Source organism: Crotalus tigris, unplaced genomic scaffold (assembly GCF_016545835.1).
Source record: "Crotalus tigris isolate CLP2741 ecotype Arizona unplaced genomic scaffold, ASM1654583v1 scf7180000018278.843604, whole genome shotgun sequence".
Taxonomy (NCBI): domain Eukaryota; kingdom Metazoa; phylum Chordata; class Lepidosauria; order Squamata; family Viperidae; genus Crotalus; species Crotalus tigris.
This window is the reverse complement of record NW_024096920.1, coordinates 112,585-139,275: the sequence shown is the minus strand read 5'-3', so window position 1 is coordinate 139,275 and position 26,691 is coordinate 112,585. Positions and strand designations below refer to the sequence as shown.

Below are 26,691 nucleotides of genomic sequence, written 5' to 3'. Positions count from 1 at the left end.
AGTCTATTTTTGAAAAGTTCCAGTGAAGGAGCACCTACAACCCCAGGAGGCAAGCTATTCCTCTGATTAATTGCTCTTACTATCAGAAAATTTCTTACTTGTAGTTGTAGAAATAAATTCGTTGGAACATCCATCCATTTATCCCTCCATCCATCCTTCCATCCTTTAATCCAGGGGTCCCCAACACCCAATCCGTGGACCGGTACCGGGCCGTGGCATGCCAGCAACCGGGCCGCACAAACAAGCAAAGCCCCATCTGCGGGATGCGGGCAGCACACAAAACCACACACCTTCCAGTCTGCAGAAAAACCTCTCTCCACGGAACCGATCCCTGGTGTCCAAAAGGTTGGTGACCTCTGCTTTAATCGAAGGGAATCAGAATTCAACCCCAAACATTTGATCTCACTCAAGCAAAGAACAGGAGCTAAATTAATTGTTTGGTCTGTTAAAAGTAGCCGAGAAATGAAATCTAGTATTGATTCCATAGAGTTTTCCCACAAGGCATCTTAAGAAATGATACTAGAGGCAGGTACAAGTTGCATTTATGTTCCTATATTATTAAGTGTATCTGTGCAGCAGGGAGGCCCCATAGCGAGTTAAAAAAAAAAAAGTGAAGAGGGAATCTGCAACCGCACCCCACAATTGCTGCTGCCATTTTCACATTTTGGACACTGTCCAATTTCCTAAATCAAATCAAAATATAGAAATGCAAGAGATAATGTAGTGTAAAGAACGACCTACTAAAAATCATTTTTCAAAACACTCCCCCATCCCTCTCAGCCGAGGACAGTTTTCACAATCTTCCAAAAGACAGCACCAAGTAGGCCAGCCGAACTTCTACAACAATATTTCTCAACCTCGGCAACTTGAAGATGTGTGGATTTCAACTCCCAGAAGTTCTTCTCTGCCCCCATGGCTGGGGAATTCTAGGAAATGAAGTCCTCTTAAAGTCGTTAAGGTTGAGAAACACTGTCCTAGACAATGCCTAATGCAGGGGTAGGCAACCATGGCTCTTTTATGACTCGTGGAGTTCAACTCCCAGAATTCCTGAGCCAGCATGGCTCCGCTTGGAAACTTCTCCCTTTCCCCTCAGCATGGCTGGCTCAGAAATTCTGGGAGTTGAAGACCACGAGTCATAAAAGAGCCAAGGTTGCCTACCCCTAGTGGTTCTATTCAGCAAATGTCACAAAGCTGAGACATATTTTTATCCAGAAACTAGCTAAATTGAAAGAGAAAAACACAATTCTGTGCGCTATTCCTATTTCCTAAATTACCCACTCAGCTGCCAGTTTAGTCCCAGGCAAAAAAACAAAAGAGAATTAAGTTGTCCTCTTTCTGGCCATTGTTTCTAAAACACAATGATTTATCTCAAAACTGAACATTTTTACATACAGCTCTGGTTAATGCCCCAAACGTCTTTCAGAAAAAAGGGTTCCGTGTGGTGGAACCAACCCAAAGAATTGCTATGTAAGGAAATCCAACCTAACAATTACTATACCGAGGGGAGGTCATGTTTATGTCTGCTTTCCTATAGGGCCCCCCCAAAGACCACGAAGTTTGCCGGTTGTACGTAACGATGCAGGCCGAATTTTAGGTTTTAGCACTGGCATTCCTCCAGAGCCAAATGGACATATAGACAGGATCCCTTTACAGCAGACTCTCAAACTTCACAAACTGGGTTTTCTGAACAGGCAGCTGATTGTAATCAGCTGATGGAGTTCCAAAAAAGCCATTTCTTCCCCCCCCCCAAGGAACTGGACTTTTTTTTCTCTACATAGATTCAGAGAAGATATATTTTGAAAGGGAAGGGCGTAAAGATTTCAAATTGGAGGGAAAAGGAGGAAGATAGAGTGGAATAGCAGAAAGCAGAGAAAGAGTAAAAAAAAACTCTGAGAAATTGAATATTTATGGCTTCTAATAAGCCTGGCAATATACTGTATTATATAGCTTTTTTTTTAAAAAAAAAAAGCTATAATGGCCAGGTATTAAGTGACATTGGAAGACTAAATTACTCTTAACAAGCTGCCAAAATGTTTTCAAGTGGCTGGATTTTATTAAATTTCTTTATTATGGGGGCTTTAAGCGGCTGGAGGAGGAGTTAGCCGTGAAAATTTGATAAAAGTGATTGAAATGATATGTTTTTCCCAGTGCTGGGATTTAAATATGTGAACAACCGGTTCTCTGGGTGGATGCCGCTTCCAGAATTCCATTCTGGGCCTGGGCAACAAAAAATTAGCTACCACTTCTGCTGAAGTGGTGATAACCGGCTGAATCCCACCACTGGTTTTTCTTCACTCTCAACTCCAATAAGCATTTATATGAAAGGGCAATACTGTAATGATTTCCTAGAAAATTCTAAATATTTAGGCTGAATTGTTCAGTTGTAGATTCTCAAATGATAACAGTGTAATCTCAATTCTGCTTATATTATTTGGGACTGTAACGAGCAATTTAGCAACCAAATTACTAACTTAACAGTTGTTGTGAGTCATTTAACAACTCTGTCAAAAAGAGTCATGAAGTGAGGCAACTTCACTGAACAACTGTCTTGCTTCACAACAGAAATTTTGGGCTCAGTCGTGGTCATAAGTCAAGGACTACCTGTATTCAGATGCTGGGATGAGTCTATGCCAGGGGTAGGCAACCTTGGCTCTTTTATGACTCGTGGACTTCAACTCCCAGAATTCCTGAGCCAGCATGGCTCAGCTTGGAAACCTCTCCCTTTCCCCTCAGCATGGCTGGCTCAGGAATTCTGGGAGTTGAAGTCCATGAGTCATAAAAGAGCCCAGGTTGCCTACCCCTGGTCTATGCCTATAGAATCAGAATGGTGCAAACCATGGTCTTCCCTGTGGAAGCAAAAGTTATTTGAGGGGCTGCCACAAAGAAGAGGGGGTCAAACTATTCTCCAAAGCACCAGAGGGCAGGACAAGAAACAATGTTGGAAACTGACCAAAGAGAGAAGCAATCTGGAATTAAGGAGAAACTTCCTAACAGAGGACAATTAAACAGTGGAACAGCTTGCCTCCAGAAATCGTGGGTGCTCCATCACTGGAGATTTTTAAGAAGAACTAGACAGTCACTTGTCTGAGATGGTATAGGTTCTCCTGCTTGAGCAGAGGCTGGACTAGAAGACCTCCTTCCAGCTCTATTCTATTCTAAACTTTGGTGTTAGAGAAGACGCCTGAGAATAATATAGACAGCCATGAAAACAAATGAATGGGTCAATGAACAAATCAACCCCAGAGTTCTCACTCAAGGCACAAATGACCAGGCTCAAATCATCCTAGTTTGGACACATTAAGCAATGACCCAGCTCTCTGATGGAGGTTCTGATGCTGAGTGTAAAAAAAGATAAAACGAATGGCTGTAATTCAAGAACTACCCATTCAGCTAGTCCTCGACTTACAACCACAATTGAGGCCAAAATTTCTGTCGTTAAGTGAGATGTTTGCCCCATTTTACAGGTTTCTTGCCTCAGTGCTTAAGTGAATCACTGCAGTTGTGAATCCAGCTTCCCCATGGACTCTGCTTGTGAGAAGGTCACAAAAGTTGATCACATGACCTCGGGACATAGCAATGATCATAAATATGAACCAGTCGCCAAGCATCTGAATTTTGATCACATGACCATGAAGATGCTGCAAAGGTCGTAACTGTGAAAAACAGTCATAAGTCACTTTTCTCTGTGCTGTTATAACTTTGAACGGTCACTAAATGAACTGTTGTAAGTCAAGGACTACCTATATTTTGATCATATAGCTCCAGAAAGAAAGACCAACGAAGGTTCTTGAGTTTAGCTCCTACTTATGGGAAAGAAGAGGAGATGGTGCCAAAATGAAGGCTGAAGGGAATTCATCACTCAAGTCTGATGATTTGCAGAAACAAACCTGCAAAATTTACAAGGCAGAAGTCTTTTCCTTCTACCACCCCCTCTATTAAAAAAAAAAATGAGCAGGAGTGTGTCTTGTCACACAGTTTTAACTTTCAGAAGCTGCTTAAACACTGGAAGGGTGACAAAGAAAGATTTTTTTTTTAGATTAATGCATTGATGAATGAGCGGTCAAGTGCACGGTGCCATTGCTAGCCATAATAGATATATATATTTAACTCTGGTGTTTATTTAAACGGGAAACGTTGCTTAATCCCGGGACATTTACAGTTCTGTAAAAACCTAATGGACATCCGTAGCTTTTCTCAGATATACTTTTTATGCTTGAGTTATTCTTTAAAAAACACAAGAAAAAGCAGAAGACGACACATGGGGGGGGGGAGGGAAATAGGAACAAGCTGGGAGAGTGGAAAGAATTAAAATGGGAATTGATGCCAAAATCATAACAACTGATGCTGTGCATTAGTGAAAATCATGCATCTTGTTTACTGTATCTGTGGGTGGGTAAAAAAATGTATTGTGCATACATATGGTCATTGTCTATTAGTAAAATATATAAAATAACTTAAATTGTAGGTTATTTTGTATTAACAATAGACTTAAAATAAGCTACTAGAGTTGGTCCTCGACTTACAATCGTTCCTATAGTGCAGTGGTTCTCAACCTTTTTAATGCCGTGACCCCCCAACCGGTCGTAAGTTGAGGACTACTCAACCGGTCGTAAGTCGAGGACTACTCAACTGGTGCAGCACCGTTTGCAGAATGGGCCTTTTGGCGGGCTCAGCAGGGCAGAGACAGTCTGAACAATTCCTATTGGCTTTTGAAAGCCAATAGAATTAGACTATTCAAGAGAGTCTATTCTATTGGCTTTCAAAAGCCAATAGAATAAAAGGGAGTAGCACAGCTAAGGAAAAGGGAGGAAAAATGGCGGACTACATTGTTTGGCGACCCCCGTGAAATGGTCGTTCGACCCCAAATGGGGTCCCGACCCACAGGTTGAGAACCACTGCTTTAGTGACCATTCAAAGTTATAACAGCACATGAAAAAAGTGACTGATGGCCATTTTCCACACTTACAACCTTGCACCCTCTCCATGGTCATGGGATCAAAATTCGGATGCTTGGCAACTGGCTCATATTTACGACGAGGTCATATAATCCCCTTTTGCGACCTTCTGACAAGCAAAGTCAACGGGGGAAGCCGGATTCACTTAACAACCAGGTTACTAACTTATCAGTTGCAGTGATTCGCTTACCAACTGTGTCAAGAAAGTTCATAATATGGGGCAAAATTCACTTAACAACCGTCTTGCTTAGCAACAGAAAGTTTGGGCTCAATTGTGATTGTAAGTCAAAGACCACCTGAATTTTTTTCTTCTTTGAGGGCATCCTCTGATTTCAGAGGTCCATGGTCTGAAACCTCAGATTCGTGAGTGTTGGGGTGTTGGTGGAAGTGTCAACAAAATCAAAATGGCAGCTGCATCTGGGCAAGCAAAGCCCTGCCCCCCTTTTTATATGCATTCAAGAAATAGGTGGGGCTTCAGTCCCAGCTGCTCTTTCAGTTCTCCCTATGGGTGCTCTTGCATTATTCCCATATATTGTCTACAAGTTTTAAATGTAACTAGACAATCCCTGTTCTGTTAGGTCAGTGGTGGCAAACCTATGGCATGGGTGCCAGAAGCAGCACTCGGAGCCCTCTCTGTGGGCACACATGCCGTTGCCCCAGCCTCGCCTCCGCCCGCGACCCCCTCCTCACCAGCAGCCTCCCTGGAGGAGAGTCGCCCCTGAGCGTGGCCCATGCGGAGCAGCGCAGCCAAGGACATGGCAGCCAGGCAGCGTAGACAAGACTCTGTCCTCACGCCCCCACGCGCACACTTGATGCTGCAGGGCGTGGCAAAGGGTGGCTGCCATGGTGCTGCTGGGCTGCCTGGGTGATCTGCGGCAGGCCCTGGAGGCGGTGAGTGGCCCTGTGGGCAGGCAGGGTGGGGCAGAGTGGGGGTGGAGCAGGGGTGGGGCAGAGGTTGGAGCAGAGGCAGGGCCAGTTTTTGGGCACTCGGTCTCTAAAAGGTTCGCCATCACTGTGTTAGGTCATCACTTCAGAAACATTTCCTTCCAAAACAGAGAAGCAGAAAGACCAAGGGTGGGTAAAAAAGCAGAGAGCAGGAGTAACTTCTTTCCAGCTTCCCTACTGAGTTTTCTTGTCAGAATCTGGCAGGGTGTCTTGAAAAACCTCCTTACCCTACCCTACCCTATCCTACCCTACCCTACCCTACCCTACTCTACCCTACCCTACCGGTAAATGCCTTCTGCTTGGGGGAAGGGGGAAACAAGGGATTGTGAGACTGGCTGGGAAACTGTCACAGAACACTGAAAATGAAGATCAGATAAGCACAGTGCTGCAGCAGCAGCCAGTAACACTGAAGCAGCCACAGGTTTCCCAAACTTTCTTTCCCTGGGAGTCACGAGTCCTGGATTTTGAACACATTCTGTAAATTAGCCCTTTTGAGGTACCTTGGTCCAGAAAGTGTTGCCTTATAATGCACTGTTTAACTCAGTTCAAGGTGAGAAATAGAGGGCGGCGCAGTGGCTCAGGGGTTTGTCATCTGGAAAGCTGGTAATCCAGGATTGAGATCCAAGCACCACGCAACAGGATAAGCTCCTGTCCTCGCCCCACCTCCTGCCAATTTAGCAGTTTGAAAGCATGCAAATGTGAGTAGGTTCCACTTCAATGGGAAGATAACAGCGCTCCATGATGTCCTGCTGGCCACATGACCCTGGAAATGTCTTCGGACAACAATGGCCTTGAAAAGGAGATGAGCATTGCCCCTATAGTTGGCAACAATTAGTGGAGTAAAATCTGCAGGGATTCCTTTACCTTTTTTTTAAATAGCTAGAAGACAAGAACACAGAATAATAGGATTGGAAGGGACTTTGGAAGTCATCTAGTCTAACCCCCTGTTCAAGCAGGAGAACCTATACCAATCTGGACAAATGGTTGTCCGATTTCTTCTTAGAAACTTGCAGTGATGGAGCACCCACAACTTCTGGAGGCAAGCCTTTCCACTGATTGTTCTCACTATCAGGAAATTTCTCCTTAGTTCTAGGTTGCTTCTCTCTGTAGTGATTTTCCACCTGTTACTACTAGTCCTGCCTTCAGGTGCTTTAGAGAATAAATTGACTCCCTCTTCTCTGTGACAGCCCCTCAAATATTGGAAGGCTGTTATCATATCATCCTTAGTCCTTCTCTTTGTTAGACTAGACCAGGGGTAGGCAACCTTGGCTCTTGTATGACTCGTGGACTTCAACTCCAGAATTCCTGAGCCAGCATGGCTCAGCTTGGAAACCTCTCCCTTTCCCCTCAGCATGAATTCTGGGAGTTGAAGTCCACGAGTCATAAAAGAGCCAAGGTTGCCTACCCCTGGATTAGACATACCCAGTTCCCTCAATTGTTCATCATGGTTTAGCCTCCATATTCCTTATTTTCAAAGCCCTTCTGAAGAATCACAAGGAGAGTATCATTACAGAAGTGATAAGAAGAAAGAATTATTAAATAGTGGAAAGTAATCATTGCAATTACATTTAAAACAAGAGGACTGAGCAGGAGATTTGCAAAGTGTTCCAGCCTGCCGAATCTATTAAAAAAATAATTTTCAGAGTATCTGATAAGGAGGCCAACCTTTAGCAGTAAAAAATAGCTTTGCCTGATTAAATTTTTCTTTTGCCCCATATCTCTCATGGAACCCCAACAGGTTTTCAGGGTGCAATCCCAGGTTGTGAAGATTATAGTTGGAAAAACTCCACCTCCACTTCAGTTCTGACCTTGCAATTTTTCCTCCTTTGTATCTAACATATTATATACTACCAGAAGAACCATCGGAAGAGGAGTTAAGAATTCTAAGCATTATTCTGAGCTGTGACCGTGAAATTATAATCTCCATTTATCTGCAATATCAATTTAGAAAAAAAATTATATTGCTTCTAATCAAATTCACTCTGTTCCACTGCCTGGGTCTTCATCATTTTTCAAAAACTACAGAAATAAATCCCAGGCTTCTAAAGTTTAGGGCTTGATCTTTAAATATTGATTTAAGTTGTCAGTTTTGATGCTTCTCCAGCGGAGTGGATGCTTTGTATTTTTCTATATTATTTCACTGAAAAGCATCTCCTCATTTAAAACAAACGGATATAATTCTACAGTCTGGACATAGGATGAATTTAGAAATGACTGTTACTTCAGACTCTCCAAAGCAACCCTAAATTGTTGACTATTTAGTCTTAAGAATGATTTAAGTATAGGTAGTCCTTAATTCATTTAACAGAGCGGCTCCCAGCCTTTTCTATACCCTGCACCCCTAGAACGCTTCTGATATATTCTCGTACCCCTTACGAAAGTTCGAAATAACGGCAACAAATTGTAGTGTATAATTTTGAAAACCCAAGTTTTCGCACCCCCTGGAATATCGTCTAGCACCCCCAGGGGGTGCAAGCACCCCCGGTTGGGAACCCCTGATTTAACAAATATTTGAAATTACAATGAAAAAAGTGACTTGAAACCGGTCCTCATTGCAGCATCCCCATGGTCACGTGATCAAAAGTCAGATGCTTGGCAACTATCACATACTGCTTGCAGCGTCCCAGTTACGTGACCTTCCCAGCTGGTCTCCAACAAACAATGGGGGGGGAAGCCAAATTCACTTAATGGCCACATGATTCACTTAAGAACTGCAGTGATTTCCTAAACCGCTGTGGCAAAAAAGGTCATAAAATGGGGTGCGACTCACTTAACCAAATGCTTGGCTTAACAATGGAAATTCTGATCCAGATTGTGGTTGTAAATGTAGTCATACTAATAGAACATCTCAAACTTAACAATTGTTGAAAGAAAGACAAAAATGTCTGGATAGTGGACAGGGCAGTACCTGGAGACAGCAGAATGGAAGAGAAGGACCACTGGAGAAGGTAACAAAATATAAAGACCTGCAACTAGAAATAGAAGGACTGTGGCAAAAGACAGCAAAGATAGTCCCAATAGTGATTGCTGTCTTGGGTGCAATTCCAAAACATCTGGAGCACCCCTTAAACACTATCAGCATTGATAAATTCTCCATCAGTCAATTGCAAAAAGCAGCTTCACTTAGAGCAGCTTACATCCTGCAACGATACCTCAATATTATAAAACATGTAATAATTCTCACTATTTTTTTTAAAAAAATCTCCCTCCCAGCCATGTTTCTCTTTGTTTGAATTAAAGTTTCTGCTTAATTTGTACACTGTAATTTTTGGGGGGAGGGGGTGTATAGTGGGGGAAGGATATAGAAGTAAATGTGAAGTTTGCATAACCAGAAAACAAACCAAATTAAAACCTATTCAAATTATTCAATAATAGTTTTATTATTATATCCCAGATCTTTAGAAAGTACTCAATAGGTAGATAGATATATCACATCCAGTCTGAACATCTGGCTGACTATGTGACGGACCAAAATAACAATAATAGAAGAAACTTTATTTGAACCAACTGGCATGTCTAAAACAGGACATCCAAGCTGGTTATGCTAACAGGTAATGACTAGCCAGATCATCCTGTAAGCCAAGTCTTTAAACCTGAACTTCCCTAATATTAAATTCACCCCTAATTATTATAAATTTTCTCTTCCTAAGAGAAATCTGGCTACTGTTGTGGTTTTATAGTAGACAGATCCCCTGATGGAATAAAACTACACAATTTTTTTCCTTCTTTTCTTCTTGGTTCAAATCAACCCACTTTTTAAAAAAAAAATTAAAAAAAATCTAGAGGTTTGCCTCTGAAAAGCTGATTCCAGGATGCTGAGGATCATTACACACCAGTATGATTGAAATCTGTTCACGCTGGCAAAGTTTTAACATACAAACTCTCCTTTTTGCTCCCGAGGGACCACACGGTTTTCTCTTCCAGATCCCAAAGAGTTGTAATACCTGAGACAGCTTGATTGAAATGGGGAATTGGCCAAGTCTGCTAATTGGGGCCTTATGACCTCAGTAAAGAGAAGGAATTCGGTCAAACTAATCCAGGTGTTCACATCCCAGTGCTTGGGAGGTTCATGAGAGTGCAGAATGGAAAAAGGAATTCTTTGGGGGGCGGGCCTCGGTTTCCCATCTCCCAACAAACTGTAATACAGCCAAGGAAAGCTGCACAGAACTATACAATGGCATTGCTGTAACAATGTCTTTGTGTTCTTTTATGCATGGCATTACACGTGTGGGAATAGCAGATTTTTCTTTCAAGGTGCCTCTTTTGGGGAAACAAAGCATTCCACAATCAACTGGCAGATTAGCTGTATACAGGTAGACCTTGAGTTACGACAGTTATGGGGCCTGCCTATTTTGTAATTCATAACATGACCATGGCATGCTGCAAACAGCTGTAAATGCAAGCTGCCAAGCAAGGAAAATGCAATCACATGACCATGGGAGAGAAGCTATTGGAACTTTGAACCCCAATGTAAGTCATAACTTTGAATGGTCACTAAGCAACCAGTCGTAAATTGAGGATAAGCTGTACATTGATTTTATACCAGGGTCCCCAATCCTCGGGCTGTGGACTGGTACCAGTCTGTGGCATGCCAGCAACCGGGCCATTCAAACAAGTGAAGCCCCATCCATGGGATGCATGCAGCACGCAAAACCACACTCCCTCCATTCTGCAGAAAAACTTCTCTCCAAGGAACCAGTCCCCGGTGCCCAAAAGGTTGGGGGCCACTGTTTTGTAACATTTAAGGCAGTGGTTCCCAACCTGTGGGTCGGGACCCCATTTGGAGTCGAACGACCATTTCACCATTTCATATATTTATCTACCTATTGAGTACTTCCTAAGGATCTGGGATATAATAATAACATTATTATTGAATAATTTGAATAGGTTTTAATTTGGTTTGTTTTCTGGTTATGCAAACTTCACATTTACTTCTATATCCTTCCCCCACTATACACCCCCTCCCCCCAAAAATTACAATGTACAAATTAAGCAGAAACTTTAATTCAAACAAAGAGAAAAGTGGCTAGGAGGGAGATTTTTTTAAAAAAAAATAGTGAGAATTATTACATGTTTTATAATACTGAGGTATCGTCGCAGGATGTAAGCTGCTCTAAGTAAAGCTGCTTTTTGCAATTGACTGATGGAGAATTTATCAATGCTGATAGTGTTTAAGGGGTGCTCCAGATGTTTTGGGATTGCACCCAAGACAGCAATCACTAGTGGGACTATCTTTGCTGTCTTTTGCCACAGTCCTTCTATTTCTATTTGCAGGTCTTTATATTTTGTTACCTTCTCCAGTGGTCTTTCTCTTCCATTCTGCTGTCTCCACTATCCAGACATTTTTGTCTTTCTTTCAACAATGGTTAAGTTTGAGATGTTCTATTATTATGACTACATTTACAACCACAATCTGGATCAGAATTTCCATTGTTAAGCCAAGCATTTGGTTAAGTGAGTCACACCCCATTTTATGACCTTTTTTGCCACAGTTGTTTAGGAAATCACTGCAGTTGTTAAGTGAATCATGTGGCCATTAAGTGAATTTGGCTTTCCCCCCCCCCCATTGTTTGTTGGAGACCAGCTGGGAAGGTCACGTAACTGGGACACTGCAAGCAGTACGTGATAATTGCCAAGCATCTGACATTTGATCACGTGACCATGGGGATGCTGCAGTGAGGACAGGTTTCAAGTCACTTTTTTCATTGTAATTTCAAATATTTGTTAAATCAGGGGTTCCCAACCGGGGGTGCTAGACGATATTCCAGGGGGTGCGAAAACTTGGGTTTTCAAAATTATACACTATAATTTGTTGCCGTTATTTCAAACTTTGGTAAGGGGTGCGAGAATATATCAGAAGCGTTCTAGGGGTGCGGGGTATAGAAAAGGCTGGGAGCCGCTGAGTTAAATGAATTAAGGACTACCTATACTTAAATCATTCTTTAGGACTAAATAGTCAACAATTTGGGGTTGCTTTGGAGAGTCTAAAGTTACAGTCATTTCTAAATTCACCCTATGTCCGGACTGTAGAATTGTATCCGTTTGTTTTAAATGAGGAGATGCTTTTCAGTGAAATAATATAGAAAAATACAAAGCATCCACTCCGCTGGAGAAGCATCAAAACTGACAACTTAAATCAATATTTAAATATCAAGCCCTAAACTTTAGAAGCCTGGGATTCATTTCTGTAGTTTTTGAAAAATGATGAAGACCCAGGCAGTGGAACAGAGTGAATTTGATTAGAAGCAATATAAATTTTTTTCTAAGTTGATATTGCAGATAAATGGAGATTATCATTTCACGGTCACAGCTCAGAATAATGCTTAGAATTCTTAACTCCTCTTCCAATGGTTCTTCTGGTAGTATATTATATGCTAGATCAATGGTTCTCAACCTGTGGGTCAGGACCCCATTTGGGGTCGAACGACCATTTCACAGGGGTCACCAAACAACGCAGTCCGCCATTTTTTCCCCCTTTTCCTTAGCTGTGCTACTCCCTTTTATTCTATTGGCTTTTGAAAGCCAATAGAATAGACTCTCTTGAATAGAGTCTAATTCTATTGGCTTTCAAAAGCCAATAGGAATTGCCCAGGCTGTCTCTGCCCTGCTGAGCCTGCCAAAAGTCCCATTCTGCAAACGGTGCTGCACCAGTTGAGTAGTCCTCGACTTACGACCGGTTGAGTAGTCCTCGACTTACAACCAGTTGGGGGTCGCGGCATTAAAAAGGTTGAGAACCACTGATTTAAGGTCTTTTTTCACAGTATCAAGCAAGGAGTCCATTCCAACCATTATTACAGTTTCTCCCACTTTCAGGCTGTCACAGCATCTCAACAGCATAGAAAAAAAAAGGAAAAGAAACAGAACAGTGACTTCGTTAATTAATTCATCCATTCATTCATTTCACAAACTTCTATAGCCACCTAAGATAATTTTGGTGGCAAAGGGAAAGGAAGAATTATTATCCTTCGGCTCAAGTTCACAAACTTAAATCAATACAGGTAGTCCTTGACTTATGAGCACAGTTGAGCCCAAAACCTATGTTGCTCGATGAAACATTTGTTAAAAGTAAATTTTGTCACATTTAACGACCTTTCTTGTTACACTTGTTAATTGAATCACTACAATGCTTAAATAGTAACATGGCTGTTAAGTGAATTTGGGTTCTCTATTGACTTTGCTTGTCAGAACATCGCAAAATTGGATCACATGACCCTGGGACATTGCAACCGTCATAAATACGAGTCACTTGCCAAACGTTTGAATTTTGATTATGTGCTTATGAACATGCTGTAACAGCAGTAAGTGGGAAAAATCGTCCTAGGTCACTTTTTTCAGTGCTGTTGTAACTTTGAACTATCACTAAATAAACTGTTGTAATTTGAGGACTATCTGTACATTGAAAAGGGAACTGTAGCAATGCAGAACACCAACAAGAACTCAAGCAAATACTGCAGTTTCTATTCCTTTTTTCCAGGGTTCCTCTATAATAAAAAGACAGTGGCTATAATCATATTCTGGTGTTACATTCCACATTAAACATAATCCATTCTGGGATTGATTTATTTGTAAATGTGCCCCAGGTGACCAGCTTAGCTTATATTTGAATTTTAAAATAATTATTTCCCCCCTGCTGGGTTTGCAAGTGCTTTCGTACAACAACGCAAAGCAGTGGCTCAGACTGAACCGTGTAAAACAAAATAAACCCAAAGAATAAAATCACACCAAGCAATTCACTCCACACAAACAGAGCCTCAGCCACCAGCTGCTGCTCACCGGCTTCAAAACTTTCACACAATAAAGAGAACGAAAGAGAAGTCAACCGTCCAGCTTTGGGAAACCGAAATAGCTTGAAGACGCAGCTAGATAGCTTTATCGTCTGGGTAGAAGAAATCAAGCCACCCTCTCAAGGTCCTCCTCTACATGGAAGAAGGGGGAGAGGGCAAAAAAGTCAAAATGGCAACCAAGAATGCAGGTTTGAAGCTTGCCCTTTTTCAGGCGTGTTGAATCACAAACGGTCACAGTGTGACTTTTCTGATGCAGATACCCAGGGATGGTCCAGCAATAGAGGTAGGCCTCAGCTTACGACTAATTGCTTAGCAACCATTTGAAGTTACGATGGACTCTCCCAAAAGCTACTTATCACCCAGTTTCAAATTTTTGACATTGCATTTTGAATGCTCAGCAATCAACCTGGATTTACAATCGTTTCCAGCCCCCCCGCCCCCCCGGCAGTCACGTGACTGTGATGTACCACAGTTTGGGTAGAAACGCACAGTTTCCAGCAAAAAAAAAAAAAGTCCCATAACAAATATTGCAACATTTGCTTAATGGTTTGCCACGTTTGCTTAATAACCGCTACAAAAAAGGTCATATGATCAGGTCTGGTTATGTTATGCTCCAATTTATGACTGTCATGGCTTCTGACCGTAATTGCCAGCCTCAATTAAGTCCTCACTGCTGACATCTTAATCAGCGCACCAAAGCATTTAAAATATAGCCAAGTTACAGGCATTCCTTGACTTACAACTACTTGGGATGGGAATTTCCATCACTAAGTGATATGGTCCTTAATCGAGTCACACCTGATTTGATGACTGTTTTGCCACAATTGTTAAGTGAATCATGTGGTCATTAAGCGAATCAAGATTCCCCTATTGATTTTGCTGGTTGGAAACCTCAGAAACAGTTGGATATGGCAATCATGTGACTCTGGGCTGCTGCAGTTGTCATAAATACAAGCCAGCTGCCAAGTGCCTGACTTTTGATCATGTAACTACACAGGGAAGTTGCTACAAGTAGGAGGACTGATGCAAGTCACCTTTGTTAGCACTTTTTTCCCTAAGCTTGTCGTTAAATGAATCGTCGTAAGTCCAGGATGCTATATAGCAGGGCTCTTCAAACTTGGCAACTTTAAGACTTGTGGACTTCAATTCCCAGAATTCTTCAGCCAGCCCTGGCTGACTGAGGAATTCTGGGACTTGACGTCCACAAGTCTTAAAGTTGCCAACTGTGAAGACCCCTGCTATATAGCATTCAAAAGAGCAAGCAGGACATGAGTTATGTTGCAAAGTCTGTATTTAATGCTTTAGGGGAGCTCTCCTCCTTTTATAGTTTTGTCCCTGGGAATCTGGAAAACTGAATAAATATACAAAAGTAAATATGATGTTTCATGCCCAGGAAAATGCCAAGCACATTTTCCTGGCTTTACCAGTTGCAATTTGCTTTTTCTTTATTTTTGTTATTATACTGAGATCATTTTAGGACATATATTCCAGATTTTATCTCTTTCCTTTTATTTGCTGGATGTGTTGTTCCCATCCATTCCTTCAGGGTTTAGCATAGAAGAGGGATCACCTGGTGCCCTCCTTTCTATTTCTATTCTGCTGCAGTTTTGCACATAAAAGGGTTAAGGCTGGAATAATTAAAGTGCCTCCCTTTGAGGTAATCCATGCTAATTACTCTCAGTATTACTTCAGTGGCTCTGAAAAGCCTGGTGATATACAGATAATTTAAATTCTTGCCTGTTGTTCTCTCTCACTCTCCCCACTTGCCTTTTATCCTCCTTTTGCCAATTAATTACTTTTGAAGTTTGATACTATTTTATAAATAAGCCTCAAGCTATACTTTTTGCTAGCTCATCTGAATGGAGTATGCACACTTGCTCTGATCTGGAGTGTGCTGAGTGTAAATTGAAGTGGAAATTACCCACAATAATTTTCCAATGCTTGCCATAAAATAGGGAGGGAACCCATTTTTAACATGGGATCAGAAAGAATTTAACAGACCCTGAGGTAACCAATTTCAACTGCAATTCTATGTGTGACCACTAGATTGCAGCAAAGAAATAGAAAAAAACCCTCCTCTTTGTCTCCCTCTTGTGGTGGAATGGATATTTGAACACTAATAAAAGCAGGAGAAAAATCAAATAAATGAATAAAATATGACTCCCAGCTCCATATAGCCTTAGAGCAGTGGTGGCGAACCTATGGCACGTGTGCCAGAGGTGGCACTCAGAGCCCTCTCTGTGGGCACGCGCGCCATGCCCCAGAGATGGCAACTGTCTTCTTCAACCAGCCTCCCGCTAACTCGCTGAGGTCCCATATAGCCAGATGCATTCCAGCACTCATGCGCTCACTGGTCTCTGTGTGCAAGGGCCAATGGTGTCAGGCAGCAGCCGCCCCGGCCCCTGCCTTGCCTTGCCCTGCGACAATGGCACCCCCGCCCTGTCTCGCCTTGCCTCACCTCACCCCGCAGGACAAGCCTCCTGCCCATCGCCCCACCCACCAAAGACCCCCTGGATCTCCCCAACCTTGCCTGGCCCCCACAGGCATCCCTCCCCAGGAGCAACATCAAGATGGCCACGCCCACCCATCTGCCATGATCACTGTAGCCACGCCCACCCAGCGGGCCACGCCCACCCGGCACTTGGCGATACATAAGTGGTTTTGGGTTGCAGTTTGGACAACCTAAAAGGTTCGCCATCACTGCCTTAGAGTTTCAGGCCACACTTGCATGCGGTAGCCTGTTCTGTACTAATTCACACCCATCCAAAAATTGTCTGCAAGGCTGCTACATTTCTTGATGCAGATTGTCTTATGGCAAAAGAGTAATAAATTGCTTCATCTCTAAGCCATCCAAATTTTCTTATGAAAAATATAATTTTAATAAAATAAGTTAATAAGCTGCTATAAGGCACTTTACTCCCTCCACCAGAAATGGGAAATATATAAGAAGCTAATAAAGATGGTAGGAAAAAATAAAAATAACAGGCTCCCGTTAGTCAGCTGTTCATAGTAGCATTCTGGATTAATTGATTGATTGATTGATTGATTCGTTTGTGTGTTCATTCCTTCGTTCATTCATTTATAAAATCCCAAAACTAGGAAAAAATGGGTTCTGTCTTGGCACTGCAAAGCAGAACAAGAGTTAACGCTCTTGGCCAGCAGAACAATAGCCTTTGGCTGAATACATACAGGTAGTTCTCAACTTACAACCACAACTGAGTCCCAAATTTCCGTTGCTAAGCAAGATAGTTGTCAAATGAATTTTGCCCCATTATACGACCTGTCATGTTATTAAGTGAATCACTACAGTTGTTAAGTTAGTAACACGGTTGTTAAGTGAATCTGGCTTCCCCATTGACTTTGCTTGTCAGAAGATTGCAAAAGATGATCACATGACCTGGGGACACTGCAACCCTAACCCTAACCGTCATAAATATGAACCAGGTACCAAACATCTCAATTTTGATCACGTGACCATGGGGATGCTGCAATGGTCATAAGTGCGCAAAACGGTCATAAGTCCCTTTTTTCAATGCCATTGTAGCTTCAAATGATCATAAACAAATAGTTGCAAACTGAGAACTACTTTATATTAGCAGAAGATTTCAGATTAATCTCCCCCAATTTGGTTTGCTCTCAGCATGCTAGAATCTTTTTCATTTTAATGTATGTCAATATGTATATAGGAAAATGATAATAAAGCTATTCCATTCCATTCTATATTCTATTCTATTCTATTCTATTCTATTCTATTCTATTCTATTCTATTCTATTCTATTCTATTCTATTCTTCCATTCCATTCTATTATTCCATTCCATTCTATTATTCCATTCCATTCCAAACTACTCTACTCTGCTCTATTTCTGTTCTATTCTATTCTATTATTCCGTTCCAAACTATTAGAAACTATTAGAAATCCTGAAATAAGGGGGACTAGATGACAAAGACGTCCAAATCATAAAGAATCTATATTGGCATCAGGTAGGCCAAAAATAGCTGATGCAGAAATATGAAGAGGGGTCAGACAGGGATGTATTCTATTTCCATTGTTGTTCAATATCTACTCTGAATCAATCTTCAATGAGGCACTGGAAAACATTGATGCTGCCATCAAAGTAAACGGTGTTTGGATTAACAATTTAAGATATGCTGATAATATAGTTTTGCTTGCTAGTAAATATGAAGACCTTCAGCTCCTCATCAACAGAGTCGCAGAAATATCTGAAAAATACGGCTTGAAGCTTAACACCTCAAAAACCAAGATCCTGGTTGTCAGCAAACAACCCGTTAATTTACCACCAATAAATTCAGAAGGAATGCCATTGGAAAAAGTTGAAAGGATCACGCACCTCGGTTCTAATTTACATGAAAGCTGGGACATGACCACTGAAGTAAAGACAAGGATAGAGAAAGTTCGAAAAAGCATTCTTCAAAATGAAAAAGGTCTTCTGCAGTCACGACATAAGCTTAAGATTGAAAATCAGGTTTGTCAGATGTTATATTATTTCTATCCTGCTCTATGGAGTAGAGAGTTGGTCTCTGACAGAAGGCCACTTAAAGAGACAAGAAGCATTTGATTTGGATTTACAGGCGGCTGTTACATATAAGCTGGGTTGACAAGATAAGAAATGAGGGGGTGATAAGCCGCCTGGAAAAGCCAAGGGAAATCATCAAAACAATTAAAAAACGAAAATTAGAATATTTTGGACAAGTGATGCGACACCCAGAAAAATACGGCATACTCCATTTCATCCTCCAGGGAAAGATTGAAGGCAAACGAGGTCCAGGCAGAAGAACATCATGGCTTCAAAATCTAAGGGATTGGTTTGGATAAAATTCAGCAGCACTTTTTCGTGCGGCTGCTGATAAAAACAGGATCGCCAACATGATAACCAATGTCCAATAACGGATATGGCACAACAACAAGTAGAATTTTGTCGTGCAGGCCTCATTTAAGAAGTAGAGGCCTTTCAACTCCTAGGATTTTACCTCAGAAATGTTGCCTAAAGGTTGTTCTCAACTTGTGACTATAATTGGGGCTGGCATTCCAGCACAAAGCAAAATGGTTGTTAAATGAGTTGTGCCTGGTTTTACAACCCTTTTTAGCCATAGTTGTTAAACGAATCACTGCACTTGTTATGTGAATCACATGGATATTAGGGGAAATCAGGTTCTCCCCTTGACTTTGCTTGTCAGAAGCTGGCTGGGAAGGTCGCCAATGGTGATCACATGCAATTGTGATAAATACATGCCCGTTGCCAAGCACCTGAATTTTGATCACGCAACCATAAGGATTGTAGGTGTGAGGACCAGTCATAAGTGACTTTTTTTCATTGCTATTGTAATTTCAAATAGTCACTAAACGAATGGTTGTAAATCGAAGACTATCTATACTCTGTCTCACTATCACAAGCCCAAGTGTAATACATATATTTTATGTGGCATTTTGAACGTATAACCTGACATTGGTCACTTCCTCTCAACTCCATAGACTTTTAAAGAATATGTGTCTATGGCAGAGGTAGGCAACCTTGGCTTTTTTATGACTCGTGGACTTCAACTCCCAGAATTCCTGAGCCAACATGGCTCAGCTTGGAAACCTCTCCCTTTCCCCTCATCATAGTTGACTCAGGAATTCTGGGAGTTGAAGTCCACGAGTCATAAAAGAGCCAAGGTTGCCTACCCCTGGTCTATGGAGATTCTCAATCACCCAGGTCATGGTTGTCCCAAAGGTACTTTTTAAAGAGGCAACTGGACTTTCTTGATTTTCTTTGAAAACGTTTTGCTTCTCATCCAAGAAGCTTCTTCAGCTCTGACTGGATGGTGGGGAATGGAAGGATTTATATTCCTTGCAGACAGCTGGTCATTTGTATTCTTTTAGAGAGTTGTTGAGGCCACTTGGAGATTTGTCTGTGTCCTCAGAGTCACTTGATTAGCGGATGAGAAGCGAAACATCTTCAAAGAAAAACAAGAAAGTCCAGTTGTCTCTTGAAAAAGCACTTTTAAAGAATATTATTTCGACCAGGGGAATCCAACCTTGGCAACTTTAAAACTTGTGTCCCAAAGGTGCTTTTTCATGAAGCAACTGGACTTTCTTTTTTCTCTTTGAAGACGTTTCGCTTCTCATCCATGAGCTGAAGAAGCTTCTCGGATGAGAAGCGAAACATCTTCAAAGAGAAAAAAGAAAGTACAGCTGCCTTGTGAAAAAGCACCTTTGGGACAACCATGACCTGGATGACTGAGAATCTCCACAGACATTTAAAACTTGTGGATTTCAGCCCCCAGAATTCTTCAGCCAGCATGACTGGCTGGGGAATTCTGGGAGCTGAAGGCCACAAATCTTAAAAGTTGCCAAGGTTGGACATCTTAAATTTAGATGAAACCAGGTGCAAATCTGACTCTTTCAGAACCCGGAAAAGAGTTGAAAAAGAATCCAAGGTCTCAAAATAAATCCTTCCCCCTTTACAGCTTTGGGTAGCGTCAAAATATAGTTTGCCAGAAATGAATAGCAAAGGCTGATGGTTTGTGCTTTGCTATAACTACTCATCTATTCTAGCCGGGCCATTCAATCCTAAGTAAATATTTAACTGGCTTCCTATCTTTTTTGCTGATGCAAATGAAGAGAAAGAAACCCTAAGCCAAAAAATTGAAAAAAAAAATGGCATTCAGGAGGTAGGGGTTAGGGGGTGGGCTTCAGCTGTGACTCCCCACCCATGGGGCCCAGCCCCACAGTGAAAATCCTAGCCTACAGGTATGCTATTTTTTTCTTCTTCTTCTGAGCCTATCCTATTTGGGCATTAAGTTTCATTCCTTACATGCAAAGGAACTTTTTTACCGAGAAGCATTTTAGCCTGGGGGCGCCCAGTCACCCTAAGCTCAGCCAGAATTTTGTTGTGCACACAGCGTGCTCTCTAAAAACATCACTCCTGGGACAAATTTCTCACCTTAAAGTGGAAATATATGTCCTTCCTGTCCCCGACATAAAGAGCGGTGTGCGTTTGTGTCTCTCTTTTGAGTGTGTCTGTAGCTTCTCTTCCCCAAGCATCCCTCCCTCCTGTCTAAGGGAATCAATAACATTTTCTCCAGAAACAAATGCCTAATATTGCATTTGCAAGACTCAGGAGCAAAGAATTGGTGGGAATTCACTTGCTCTGATTGGTATGTGCAAGCAGACACCTACGAAAGGATCGAGGTTTGCCTTCTTATAAAATTTTGAGATGCCAGATGTGTTCAGGTTTGTTTTTTTTTTAAAAAAAGATTAAAACACCAGCGTATGTTCTGTTTTGTTTCATGCTTCTCTTTTGACTGATTCTTCCAACAAAACAAAGTGCCCCAACAGAGGAATACCGGCAAAAGGGGGGGGGGAATTAATTTTACTTCTGCCCCCAACCCCAGTAAATAAGGCATTAAGTTTTTCCAAACCACCAACTCCATTTTAGCTTAGCCTAGGGAAGATTTGTTGTTTTTTTGTCTGCAGTTATGCTACCACTTCAATACACTTTCTTTTTCATTTCTTTCTTTCTCTCCCTTTTTCTTTTTATCCCTTTTTCTTTCTCTCTCCTTTCTCGCCCTTTTTCTTTTTCTCTCTTTCTCTCTCTCACTCACACACACACTCTTTCTCTCTCTCACACACACACACTCTTTCTCTCTCTCACTCACTCTCTCTCTCTCTCTCTCTCTCTCTCTCTCTCTCACACACACACACACACACACACACACACACAGAGCAAAATGTGGGCTCAATCTTCATTAGGACAGAGATTCCTCCAGTCTTTCCACTCCTGTCAAAATCCTCTGTCTCAATGGATGACTCCATAGAAATAGATGGGTGGGGAAGTAAGACAACTGAGGGCAATAAAAGAGAACCAAGCTCTCAACTGATTTAAGTCTAAGTTTATGACCATCATCTATGGGATTATTTATGGCCACTTTTTCTAGTCTGGCATGCCAGGGCAAATGGTGCAAAACTGCGTGTTTTTATGGGCTTCCTGATTTTGGTTGCAGCTGCTGGGGCCCTTCCAAATAATTCCACCACACTATATGTCGTATTGGAACAGAAGGGAAAATAATTCCATTACAGCTATGCAGCAGTTTGGGAATAATTCGGAAAAGGTGCTGGAGAGTACCGATTTCTGGAATCGTGCAACCTCTGCAGCTGCCATGTGATGCTGGGAAAAGATGCAGTTGCTTTAAAGAGTTGCAGACCGGTGCTGCTTTTGTACATCCGGTGTAACAAAGAATTTGGGGGGAATGTATGGGAAAAAAACCATTGCCCAGCCCTGTATTAAAATGTGGGAACATCACATGCTAACTGCATTTAATTAATTGCTTGTTAACTGACAGGACGTTTAATCAAATTCCTGTTCCCTTGGAATACAGCCTCCGGGGGCTGCTCAAAGGCCTGGTTGCAGCCCCCATCTTCAAATCAGTTACAGGCAGGGAATAACAAAAGCTGAAAAAAATTTGGAAGGCACCACATCGGGAAAAGAGAGAGCCAAAAAGGCGGGGAAGTCATTTCATCCCTGTGCAACTGAGGGGAATTGTATAATTTGTGTGCTTTGCAAGATGACATCCATGGTGGGGTTTCCAGCAGATATGTAGGCTGGGAAGGCCACACTGCAGAGCAAGATATAAATTTTCTGAACTCCCTTAAAAGCAAAAGAGGTGATTTCTCTATTTCCCATGCAGAAGTGCATCACAACCTGATATTTATGGACTGCATGTCCCTGTGCTATTAATTTTCTGGTTCGGGCAGATGAACATTAGCCGATTGTACATGGCTCTTTGCTAGTCCATAAACTTTAATTAAAATAGTGTGGTGGGTTGTCTATGTTCTTAAAAAGAGAGGAAGAAAAAGAATGAGAATCTTTTACTCAAGTTTTGCATGAAATGCTCTCCAGCACAAAACTAACTATGACTCTTTTTTTAATAACAGACATCCAAACCAGAGGATACTACACTAAGGCAGAAGAAAACATAACTTGAAGCTTCTATTCCATAACGTGCTCTGAAAACTATTTAGGAGGTAACATACAAAGTCTGTGCAGTGGGATTTAAAATATTAGGAATTGGATGGGTGAGAAGAGGGGCTTCACCAGTGCTCATTTTAGAGTAGCAGATCTGCAATTCCTTTCCAAAATGGTCATTTCCCCCCTTCTCGGAGAAAAAACATAGCATTGGACATAAACACCCATGCCTTAAAATGCTACAGAACATTGCTTGCAATCAATTTGGGGCAGTTGTTTTTTTGGCAAAAATCATTTATTGACTACTATCTCTCTGTTTTGATATGGAAGCTGGATTATTATTCAGGAGAATAAACAGAAGTTTCACTATTTTTGACGATGCTCTATGACACATTTCTGTATCTAACTTTAACTCACCCGCCCACCCCAGTTCAAGATAGTCTCATACATCACGCAGTCTCATACATCACGCTTTGTCAGAAAAAAATTAGCCAAGGTTTATGGTTGACCTGATTAAGCCTCTAATCTAATCCTGGCTCATCCTTTTTACCCTGGGTTAAATCTGACCAGCATTACAAGGCACAACATTTGGGACTGGAGAAAGATGAAGAAAGAAAATTAATTCTTTCTAAGACTGACTTGGAATGAAAACGTCTGCTTAAACCCAAGAACAGAAAAATTCCTAATGGCTAAAACTAAAATAACTGTGCAAAAATTCTGGATTTAATATTTTTGGATGCAGTGCAATAGAGTGGGTTTAAGGTTCAGAGTGTCCCAATTTATACACAGAAGTAATTGAAAAATTTCTCTCCAGTTAATACACCCAGACATTTAATTTAATAAATGCAGAGTCTCAGTTTGAGAAGGAGGAATAAGATTTTTTCCCTCCAATTTTCACATTTTACATACCACAAATCTTGTGGTCTAAAATATCCTTTGGGGGGTAGCCTTAAATGCTTTTTAAAAACTCACAATTCTCTCCCTCCTCCTTGGCCTGGCACATACACACATCACCAACAATAATTCCAGAGAAGAACATTGTGTTTTTTCACTATCAGCTCAGAGCAAACTTTCTAAAAAATATGTGTGTAAGCCTCCCCCCCCCCACATACATATTTTGAGTTTTGCTGGATGCCCATTTTTTTCCAACTTCTGACATGTTGAGAATATATATATATCAAATATTCCTCTCAGCCAAAAGTACAGAACGTGTCCAACTCTGATCTGGAAGTGCAGCGAAGAAGAAAGCATTTTTTTACTATAGAAGACTTGAAGATGGAGATATACATCAATTAGGACTCTCTAGCAGAATGTTGTTGGCTTGAAAAATAAAAGAGGATGCCTAGAATTTGAATACCTTCCCTTAAACAAAAAACCCACACTCAGATCTAAAATTAAAACGGTCCTCTTCCCACTTTCTTAATCTGAAGGCAGATGAAAAGACAGACGGACAGACAGACAGACAGATAACTGGTGTGTTTGTGTTTGGTTAGGCAGTTTTAATTCTTTCCACCTCTCTCTAAAATAAACCTCTACTCCAAATGTTTAACACCTCCCTTGCAATACCCACACATACCCACGAACAAACACGCACCCCCCCCCCATCCCTTGGAGGCAGTTTATAATTTAGAAAAAAAGAGAACTCAGATCTAGAAGAAGGGTGCGGAAGGATTAAACTAATCCCTAGAGGCATTTAAAAAAAAAAAACAAGATAACCGAAGAATTAGCAATGGAAGCCAGGATAATATAGAGAAAAAGGGGGGAAACCCACGAGAGAAAGTCCGATGACGGGCAAAGGATTTGTTTCTTTTCTGCTTTTAAAAGGGAACATCTAGAGTTCGTCAGCCATTCCTTTTTTAAAAAAAAAAATATCGCCCATATGATTATTACAGCGGTTATTGGTGTTATTATAATGATGATTACTTTACAATGGCATGTGCCAATGTTGGAGCCTGAACTGAAAGAAGCCTTAAAAGAAAAGAACAGAATAGAAGAATATTTTATTGGGCCACAGAAGGAATCGATTCCAGTATTAGAGTCAAATCTTTTGCCATTTTATTTTCAGCTGGGGGTGGGTGAGTGGCTGGGTTAGATATCTCCCCACGGGACACCCTCCCGTCCCGAGGGCCTCCACGCGCCTGCTTCTTCCAAGACCCCCTCCTCGTTTTAATTCCCCCCCACCTTTCTCCCACCCACCCACGGAGACCCCACCATCTGCCCACCACCTTCGTCCCCGCTTCCGAAAAGCGACGAGATCCGTCCGAGAGAGTCAGTGGGAGCCGCCAAGCGCGTTACTTACAGCTACGCGAATCCACCCGCGGGACGAGGAAGAAGCAGAAGAGAAAAAGTTTCATCCTTGCGCAAAAAACGGAGTTGGGGAATTGGGGAGGAGGAAGGGGGGACGCGAACCTATTTTTTAAAATATATCTATCTATATATCTTGGGGTGGGAGGAACTCTTCCTTCCCCCCCCCCGAAGGACCTTTTAGGACCTCTCAAAGTTTTCTTTAAAGTTTGCCAAAGGGGCGTGGGGGAGGTTTTTTTTTTTACTTCTACCCCAATCTTTTTTTTTGTTGTTTGTTTGTTTTGCTCTTTCTTTCCTACTCTTTTTTTTTACTTCTACTGCAAACTTTCCTTCCCCCCCCCCGCTCTTTCTTTCCTTTCTACTCTCGTCCTCCTCCTCCCCCCTCCGCCAACCATCTATAGAGAGAGAGGCAAACCAGGGCTTATCCGAAGCTAGTCTGAGCAGTTCAAACTTGACAAGTCCTCTAATATGCCTTTTGCACTCCCCGCCCCACCCCGCCCTTCCCCGCCCCGTGGGCTTTTGGTGGAGCATGGGGGGGGGAAGACAGAGAAATGAACTTGGAATTAACAAGCCTTTGCTAAATATCTCATTCCCCCCCGTCCCCTCCCCAAAAACCAGACCCCCCCCAACTCCTTGTTATATAGAGAACCGGCCCGCTCCTTTTTGATTTACAAGAGGAGAGGCGGGAGGGATCCAGAATCAACCCCCCCCCCGCACAAAACAATGCCCATCTTCCAGCTCATTTTTCCCCCTTTTTTTCCCTTCGTTTGACCTCCTTTTGCCTCTTACTCAACCGGCAGCTGCAAAGAGCGCTTCTGAGTCAGTGGAAGAAATCTTTTACCCCGCTGGTTGGCTTGGAGGGCGATTTCTTTCGTGGGTGCGGTATTTTTCTGTCCCCCCCTCCCGTGTCTGCTCTCTCTCTCTCTCTCTCTCTCTCTCTCTCTCTCTGCGTAGTTTTGACCGCTGATGCTCTTCTTCGGCATGCGCCCCCCCCCAAAAGACGGTATTTCCCCCCCCCACACACACACACACGTCTGTTCCCGGGCGCAAAGGCGGCGGGTACAATAAAGAAAAGTGCCCTCTGGTCCCGCAATTGTCTCTCCTAGCCGCCCCCCCCCCGCCTCCCGTTCCGGGACATCGGAGCGGCTGGCTTCCCCCAGCTAATTAAGTTCAAAGGTACTTTATGGTCGCGATGAAGTCGCCCAAGGCGAAGTATAAACTTTTTGGCGGGCATGTTCAGCGGTGCCAGTTTTAAGTAACACAGGAAGCCGCAGCCAAGAGTTCTGTGTAAGTCAAAAGTTTTCTTTCTTTCTTTCTTTCTTTCTTTCTTTCTTTCTTTCTTTCTTTCTTTCTTTCTTTCTCTTTCTTTCTTTCTTTCTCTTCCTTCCTTCCCTTCCTCATTCCCCTCCCTCCTTCACGTCCCTCTCATTCCTTCCTTCCATCCTCCCACTCCTTCCTTCCCTCTTTCCCTCCCTCCCATCACCTTCCCTCCTTCCCATCTCTCTTCCCTTCCTTCCTTCCTTCCTTCCCTCCTCCCACTCCTTCCATCCTTCTTTTCCTCCCTCCCATCTCCTTCTCTCCTTCTTCCAATCTTCCTTCCTTCCTTCCTTCCTTCCTTCCTTCCTTCCTTCCTTCCTTCCTTCTCTCTTCCCAGTCCTTCCTCCCATCTTTCTCCTTCTTCCCATCTCTTTCCTTCCTTCCTTCCTACTCTCCTCCCACTCTTTCCTTCCTTTCCT

General features: G+C 42.2%; 1 protein-coding gene across 1 annotated transcript in view; it reads right to left on the bottom strand.

The window, feature by feature from the left end:
* CRLF1 (cytokine receptor like factor 1) overlaps positions 1-25,368 on the bottom strand; it is a 46,202-nt gene extending 20,834 nt beyond the window's left edge. Inside the window, exon 1 of the mRNA XM_039349455.1 lies at positions 24,951-25,368. Within this exon, the coding sequence (XP_039205389.1) occupies positions 24,951-25,005 (55 nt within the window). The 5' untranslated portion in view covers positions 25,006-25,368. The remainder of the gene's footprint in view (positions 1-24,950) is intronic.
* Positions 25,369-26,691: the final 1,323 nt, after the last annotated feature.